The sequence below is a fragment of the Stegodyphus dumicola genome, chromosome 8 (genome assembly GCF_044657685.1).
Source record: "Stegodyphus dumicola isolate Sdum_Otavi_A_Nest chromosome 8, ASM4465768v1".
NCBI lineage: Eukaryota > Metazoa > Arthropoda > Arachnida > Araneae > Eresidae > Stegodyphus > Stegodyphus dumicola.
Window position 1 is genome coordinate 151,231,723 of NC_140775.1, and position 9,187 is coordinate 151,240,909.

Consider the following 9,187-nt stretch of genomic DNA (forward strand, 5'->3'; position numbering starts at 1 on the left):
GATCTTGGCCATCAAAAACATTTGACACAAGAATATGTATTAGTTTGCAGGAGGAATTATTTCCAGGTTAATTGCAGAAGAAATTTTATCCATGTTAATCTCCAGGTTTTTTGGAGTTTTAGTCTGTTAATGTTGCAGCGAACATTGCACCTACGCAGTGATATTTTCTTTAGTGCTAGGATAATATGATTCTTAGTATCATTGTCAGTAGATTTCTTTGGTTTCCTAGAAAACTTTATTTTTTCCCTTGGTTCGAATTTTGAAATAAAATTCAGATTTCTTCGATGAGGCCACGGGAGGGACCCAGCTGACAATGAACTCAGATGGCCTCTCTTTCTTAGGAAGAATACATGTATAGGGGTCAGGTGACGCTGATTACATTGCAAGCATCTGGGTGCATTGTTGCAGATATGACCTGGCCAAATCTCTCACAACGGAAAAAAATCATGACATTTTTACCCGCTCTGTAACGTCTAGTTTTGACATGCAGATCCAAATCCATTTTCTGCGAGTAGATGTTTCTGCCTTTATCCACTCTTTCCCCCGAAGAAACAAAAAGAAAAAAAACTTCGTCCCGGTTTTTTGAATTTTCCTCTTAAACATTTACCTTCCTTTGACAATACGTTCTGTCTCAATTTTCTTGGAGTCGGAACCAGCAGGTGAACTACAGATAATAAGTTTGATAGGTGCTATTTAGTTCGATTCCCGTATAAAAATAAAAATCCGAAAGAGCATCTACCCAAGAAACAAAAGAATTGAAGCATACAATGACGGATCAAAAACAGAAGGAAAAGTCAGACGTGTAGCATTCTTTCCAATCCATAGTTATCTGGTCTCTGAAATAAAATGGAAAGGATACTTAAACAACTACAATAAGATACATCAAGTGGACCTCTCAGACATAAAAGCTACCATCAACATTCCATAAATAAACAACTTTTCTAAAATATCCATTAATTCACACAGCCAAGAAGTCATACTCTCCACCCGAAATCCCGACAACCATTCTCCCTAGCCCATAAAATTTACTAAATCTCTAAAGATATCAATACTGAAATAACCATAACTTGGATCAAATGACACAGCATCAACGTTGGCACGGAGAGTATTGATAATCTTGCAAAAGAAGTAGCTCTTTCCCAAGGAGGAGAGTTCCTGAACATCAAGCTTCCGTAATTGCAGATACGCAAGAGCGGAAGAAGGACGCAACAGATCGACACAACGAACCAGTTCTTCCACTAAATCACCACCGAAATCAAAAGCTCAAGGTACTTCCTAACATAATATCTCACTGGTCATGGCCCCTTTCCAGATTATTTTCTTAAAAGAAACCTCTCGATAGCGACAATTGCAAAGCCAAAGGAGACGCAAACCATTTCCTATTCTTCTTTCCTCTTACAAATAACCTGCACATCCGGAAGCCCAAGAGTCGATGCCTTAATTTCAAAAGACTGGTGATATCTCAACGCCACCTATATACAAAAACCATGAAAATGCATCAAAAGGTTTAGGACTAGATATATGAAAAATCATATCTTAGAAGCAAAAACGGAAAAGCTGAGAGAGCAATGACAAGGATACAACCCCAGTAGCTGATTTCAAACAATATCAGCAATCTTCATAATTCTTCAAAATACCACACGTACTAAGCTGAGCCCATCAGCTTTATTTATGAACTTTGGATGATGGACTAGAAGATCTGGGCTCAGCCTTACCTGTAACAAACTGTCTTGTAACTTCCTTATTAGTTTAGCCTTACCTGTAACAAGTATACAATATATAATCTTACTTATAACAAATATCCTCACATAACAAGAACGAGACATTCCAATAAATTAACAAAATCAAACCCCATTTGTTTATCTACTTGCATAAAAATGTAAACATTTCAGTGCAACGATATCCAAAGTATCATCTCCATTGTGTACTATTGTCGATACATTATCCAATCTTGCAATGAGTATACTCAACAGTTCGTGCTACCTAACTTTACTTTATTTTATGTTAATATTTTGTTATCTGCAAATTTAACAACTTCAATGCATAATTTCAGTACTCCTTGAGGAGTAAGACCATACAGTAAATTTACTTCCGATCCCTTTGGAGCAGCTACGCGTCCGCGGTTTTGTTTTATCCAACATCTACAACCATCGAACTTTAGGCAATTTTAACTGGAGTATCAAACTCTAACTGGCTAGTACAGAAGCTGTTCACACATTTTTTAGACGATTTTCATTGTAGTTATTAAATTATTTCATCTAAAAGTTTTGTGTTTTAAGTGTTCCATTTGGCAACTCTTATTCTTCACTCTCTTTTTACAGCATAATTTCGAAGCCAATAGAGACTTTTTTAGTATTAAAAGTGGTATTTTATCTCATTCCTCCTGAACAACTTTCCAAAGTCCAAAGAGGGTTGTAGGTGGACGTTTGGATAATTCGCTTTTTAAAAGTCTAAAAGCGCAGAAATCCGTGGATGATACATCAGGAGATTTAGTAGGGATACCAGTGAAGAGTATGGCCTTGATACTCGCTTCTTGTTCCATTTTCGTTTCCAGGAAATTAACAGTGGACTTTGACGTACGGCTACTTGTTTTGTCTTGACGCAGCTATACTAATTGATGGCACTGTGGGTATATTTGAAAATTGGGTATAAAATATATTCCTAATAATATGTAGGATTGACCTTAACAGTTTTTTGCATTCTCTTTAATTTTTATTTGTCGTTATATCAGAAACCAGCAAGAATCACAAAATCCCATCAAAAAACTTTCTTTAGATTCTTTGAACATGCTCTTTGGTAACATTGTTGGCAACAACAAGGATGGGGATTCCCCGTGTTTTGTAAAAGGAGAATCCCCGTAGTATGTATATGTATTTCACAACAGTAAAACTATTTGGTTCATGTGAACTAGCGCTGTATCAGTATTTTAGCAGCAGAGCTTACATCATTTTTATCTGCATATTTGAATGTTGACTGGTAAGTTTTCAACATTCATATTATTTGCGGCATTTTTATAATTTACGTAAATTTTTTAATGTTTTGTAATACCAAAATATTTGAAGAAAATGAAATAAAAATAAAAGTTATTTCTTTAGATACAAAAATTAAAATATTAGATCATCTACGTAATAGAGAATGAGTTACAGATATTGCTAAATTTTACCCCATGAATGAAGCCACAATAAAAAATGAAGTCTCTATTAGAAAAAGTGTAGCAACTGGAACTTGCAGCAGTAAGATCACAATTTCATGTGCAAGAGATGATGCAATGGAAAATATGGAAAAGACATTAGTGATATGGATAGAAGACCAAAATCAAAAACGGATTCCAATTCATACTAATGCACACATTACACAAATAAGGTTGTAAAGATTTATAAAGCACTTACGAATCAGTCACCATCGACTTCATCAGATGAAAAAAAGTTCTTTTTCCGCAAGTCATGGTTGGTTTGAGAGATTTAAACAGACATTCTTTACATAATCTAAGATTAAAAGGAGAAAGTGCATTTGCTGATTCAGATGCAATACACCTACATTTCTGATTAGATCTTCAATGCTGACGAGTCCGGGTTGTTCTGGAAAAAACTGCCTAAAAGAACCTATTTAGCTAAAGCTTGCAAATCAGGAAGTGGTCATACGGCATACTTGCCAACCTATGACACTCAAAAATCAGGAGATTTTTTTAAGAAATCGGGAGATATTTTACAATGTTAAAAAGACTTTTTAAATGATGAAAATATAGTTTTTAATAATGAATTAACTTTGAATAGTAACTAATTCTCAAATGCAAGCAACATAAAAATACCTTACACATAAAAAACATTTTTTATTCCTTGCATCGTTTATGAAAACAAAAAAACACTTTAATCAGTTTTTGTACAAATGTTATAAACAGTGGCAGATTTTGCTTTCTTTAAGAAAGAAACTTCATAATTTTGTTCATAGCAATTGCCACATAGGCCTGCTTTCACTAATAAAAGTTTTTCTAATGTAACATCACTAATGTTAGATCTAAATTTAGTCCTCATTTTCGCAACAACACTAAAAATCCTCTCACACTCTGGATTACTATGGGGAAACTGTCAAGATGGCCAACGTAATTCTAGACAGTTCACTGTATCTTAAAATTCCATCAGCATCTTTCAGTTTTCCAATTAAACTCCACAGGGTGTCAATTCTAGCAGATTTTATAACTTCATCCAAGTTTTCTAATTGCTGTTATGCAGCTGTTGGAACTGTTTCAATTTTTCCTTCCTTTTAGAACTCCTTTCAAGATAATAAATATCAACAATGTATTCATTCACATTTATTGGTAAAGAAGCAACCTTTTCAGCTGTGGCACAGTGGCAGGTTGTGCTCCAGTAAAAAGACAGAGAACAGACATTCTGCATTAATAACTTTTTGGTCCTTTGTTTCCGAAGAAAAATTTGATACTTCGTTTTTTTTTTTTTTTTTTTTTTTTTTTTTTCAAAACAACTCACGTTGTTTTTGTGTACGCACATGTTTGAGAACATCCGCCCTTTCACATTGCAAAATCGAAAATTTATTACATTTCCTCGAGGAAATAATGGAAGGAAAGTCAACTGTGTACGATTTTTGAAATGTACACGAGTATTTCACCTTTGTCGCAGACATAACAAAAGATGATAATTTCTAAAACTATTTTCCGAAGGCACGTATTACTCACACAACTCTGAACAAAATGACCAAAATAACTAAAGAACATCCAAATAACAGCTTGCTTTGTCGTCATTGGCTAATAAATGCCAGATGACATGCAGTGCAGCACGATGCCCATTGGAGAACTGGAGAACGACGTTTCTGGATACATATATGCTCTCACTCACAAAGCAGAAGTTATCTAACTCGCAAGGTTTTGTTTTAGATACTAGAGAAAATTCATTTGCTTTCAGACATCCAAAAATCTTTTTTTTTTTTTTTTTTCTTTTTTTTTCCATATAACAAAGTATTAAGCCAAGTTCCATAAAAATCGTGAGAAATTTTAAGAATAAGAAAAAGTCGGGAGAAATATATTGTAAATCGGGTTGGTGGGAGAGCGGTCGAAAATCGGGAGTCTCCCGCCTAAATCAGGAGAGTTGGCAACTCTGTAAGGTAACGAAAAGTCGTATAACAATTCTTATCTGTTGCAACTCTTCAGACGATTATATAATGAAACCATTGGTTATCAACAAATCAAAAACACCGTACTCATTTAAAGGACCAAACACAAATAACCTTCCCTTTTATTTGAATGGCTAATGAGAAGGCACGGGTCACCGGCATAGCTTTCAATGAATAGTTTCATAACATGTTTGTCCCAGATGTAAAAAATTATTTAAGTAAAAAGGGATTTCGGTACTATTCCGTTTTGAGGACCGTAAAAAATCGCCAAACTATTGTTGATGCCAGTGCTGCCAAAAATAATTGCGGAAACCCTAACGCAAGAAAGGAAGTACAATATTAAATAACTATTCTAAAGATTATTATCTATTATTTATATGAAAGGTTAATTTCAAATAATACTTTTTCATTATTATAATTTATATAAAAAAGGCTAAGCATAACTGAATGGAAGCATAAGAGTAAATAACTATTTCAAATCATTATTATAATTTATATAAAAAAAGGCTAAACATAACTGAATGGATTCCTGCATCGTTATTTTGCTACCGAGTTATCGCTAAAGCATAATTTCATCTCGTTGGTTGTTCAAACATAATTTTCTATAATGAATGATGCCTTTCTTTGAAAAAATTATATTGCAGACTTTTCGTCATGGGCAATTCCCAAATTGTTAAATCCATAGGATATCAAAAAAGGATTTAAAATTAAACTAGTATTTAAATGGCGTCTTAAGAAATATAGAACTATCTAAACTTACGCAATTTGAAATCAGCGTGTACGCTAGATTTAAAATTAAACTAGTATTTAAATGGCGTCTTAAGAAATATAGAACTATCTAAACTTACGCAATTTGAAATCAGCGTGTACGCTAGATTTAGCGCGCTGTTAAATGGGCGCCTTTGCTAGAGATTTGGCGCTTTTGCTCATACATTTTCGCTGCAATTTTTTATGGTTCTCAAAACGGAATAGTACCTGGATGGTATTCCTACATTTACCTACTGTAAAATAAATTAAATATGTACTTTTATTTTCTACATACAAGCATATTTGTTATTTTATGAACGAAGTATAACTATTTATTTTAAGATGTTTTACTTTTGTTTTATGTAAATGAATAACTAAATTATGCATAGTGTTTTTTTCGTTTTACACGGTTTTACATAGCAAAATCCAAGATTTCGATTTACACGGTTTTGTGCGGAACCTATCTTCCGTGTAAATCGAGGGATGGGCGTGTACTTGCGAATTTCTAATTAAGTCCCTGTGACTCACGCACTTTTATCTGTTTACATGCATGTGATTGCAAAGAAATTACATCGTTTTCTTATACATTATAAAATATATATTCATTCTGTGGCAAAAGTATGAACCGGTGGGATTTGTTAACAGATTTTGCAGCCGAATGAAAAATATCTCCCCGAATGATAAATGAAAAAAAAAATAAATAAATAAATAAATAAATTTGACGCTTTGGTCAGTTAGGAGTAATGCAGTAAAACAGCTTGATGATGACATTATTAAATCTTTAACTGAAATCCGCCTTAAAAGCAATAAAAAAGAGAAACGGGAAAAGCACTGCAAATAAAAAAGAATAGAGCATATTTTGAATTTATTGGTATTAATATAGTTACTCACAAATTATTGAATGAAATTAATTATGTTAAAAAAAACTACAGAAAACGTTTATATACTAGATACAGCTAGGTAATGTTTAAATAACGCCTACATAAATACAAAGAAATTATAGAACGAATTTGAACTGTAGAGGCATTTTTTGGAGGTAGGCAAGATGAAAAATGAGCAAGCGCCTTTGCCGGGAATCGAACCTCGGACCTCTGGATACCGGCCCAGCGTGCAGAACCACTGTACCACGAAAGGAAGGCAGGAGAAATACCTTATAGAACTTTCGAAACAAACGGCCGAAAATTGGGTATTGCTTCAGAAGTTAAAATCCAAGAGAAAAAATAACACAAATCTCACTTTGGCAAGTTGTTGATACATCATTCAATTTCAGTCTTATGAAGAACATTTTAAAGTGAATGTATCTTACTGTGTTTCTGACATCATTTTAACGCTAATAAATGATCGATTTGGTTTTTTGGAAACTTGTTATATGATCCATGGTAAGGAAATTGAATTAGTACAAAAATATAACAATTTAGTAGATACTAATTCCGAAATATTGTCTTCGGAATTTACTTTACAATTTTAAAAATGCACTAGAGCTGTGTAAAGATGACTTTTCAAGAATTTGGAAACTTCAAGTTAAAAACGAAAGTGATTTCTATGAAGGCGATGCTGGAAAGCAGCTTCTGTGAAATGCATACGGTTTTCTTACGATTCCTGTTACCTGTTGCTAGAGTAAAAGGATCGTTTTGAAAGCTAAAAATCATTAAAGATTACAGAAGAAATACAACTTCACAAACACTATCTTTCGTTTCTTGCCATCGAGCACGATGAAGAGGCAAATAAAATAAACTTGAAAAAACAAAGGACAAAGAAAGGACACAAAGGACCGCTGTGATTATGTATTTCGTAAATCCATTTATTATTGCGAATGTAACTTAATTAGTAGTTTTTCTTCTGTTTTAGTTATTATGTTTATTAAGATTGCTTGTGTGTGGTTGTGTTGTTAATAAAATTTAATTTATTATTGAAATAATCTTGAACTGCTTAAAAACATTAAATTCAATTATTTGACTAAAGTGGATTTTCATTAATTTTCTATTTATAATTATCACCTAAGAAAGGAAATGCATAAGTATTGCAGATTGAAACTTGGAAATGTTAATACAAGTACTTAATAGGACTGCGTTAAAACTATCGAAAACTTTTTAATAAACTTAAAAGGAATTTAAAGTTTGTAAAGATATGCATTAAAATCGTGCTTTTTAAAGAAGAAAAGTAATAGTGCATACGTAAAAATAAGGTAGGACATTACATATATCAAAAAGCAAGTAAATTATTGCTGAGTTTTCGGAAGAGGGTTGATTTATCAAGGGAAATCAGCCCTCCCCCCCAAATCCGCAGTAATTTAAGAATGAATTCTTTTAATCGTGAAAAACTAATATATAAAATTTGTGGTTAAATGAGTAATTAATGATTTCCAAACACGAAGGTAATTCCCAGAAGCTCTCAAAACGAACATACTTACAAAAAGACTTATAAAATTGTTGGAAATTTTAAAAGTATCAATGCATATAGAAACAATATAAGAATATTACACAATTATAATATCTTAATTACATGCATATAGAAATATACATATGTGTATCATATATATCAGTTGTTCTCAACTATCTTTTTACCCATGCACCTCTTTCACCACTGCTAGAAGATCATTCCCCCGTCCCTTAGTACCTTATTTAGACTTGCATTTTTTTTTAATGGCACAACAGGAAGCTGGTGGAATCAGACGGACCGCATCTTCCCTGAAATTCCTCCTAGGGGAATTCCCCCCCAGTTGAGAACCCCTGTTGTATATAGGCTTGGGTCCAAAATTTCTGTTTACGATATTGCTGTTAATGATTTACTCTATTTGAAACGGAACTATTAACAGAGTTCTTCGAAATGTTATCCTATATAAAGTAGAAGTTGTTCAACTTCCATTCTCCCAAATGCAATTAACAAAATCAGAAGTTTTAATAAAATGACAGATATTTACCTCCTTCCATTCCTCTGGAAACTTTTAGGTAGGCTTAATAGTCCTTTTCTAGCATATGTATCCTTTCTGGTATACATTCGTACCTTTTTTGAAATAAGAATATTCATAGTTTTAAAGCTGGTCTATCACTTCTTGTGAATAAAGTGCAGAAGGCAACAGATCACTGGTATGAAATCAAGAATATTCCTTCACAAGTTGTTTCGAAACCAGATTAATTGCAATGCGCGAAATGAATATTCTTTAAGAGGCAACCCTGCAAACACTGTTTGAACGTTAGTGATTCATGATTTCATAATCCAGTAATGTTTTCTATCACCTTATTTGGCGTCGTATAAAAGAATATGACAACGATTTCACTTTTGTTACTTACGGCAATTATAATTATTAACAGATCTG

The 9,187-nt window shown here is 33.1% G+C and overlaps 1 protein-coding gene across 2 annotated transcripts in view; it reads right to left on the bottom strand.

Annotated features, from left to right (window-relative positions):
• ebi (transducin beta like ebi) overlaps window positions 1–8,969 on the bottom strand; it is a 77,573-nt gene extending 68,604 nt beyond the window's left edge. Inside the window, exon 1 of one of the 2 annotated variants that reach the window (XM_035354353.2) lies at window positions 8,792–8,969. In XM_035354353.2, the coding sequence (XP_035210244.1) occupies window positions 8,792–8,898 (107 nt within the window). In that variant the 5' untranslated portion in view covers window positions 8,899–8,969. The remainder of the gene's footprint in view (window positions 1–8,791) is intronic. The other variant, XM_035354352.2, reaches the window with a different exon arrangement.
• Between the last annotated feature and the right edge of the window lie 218 nt (window positions 8,970–9,187).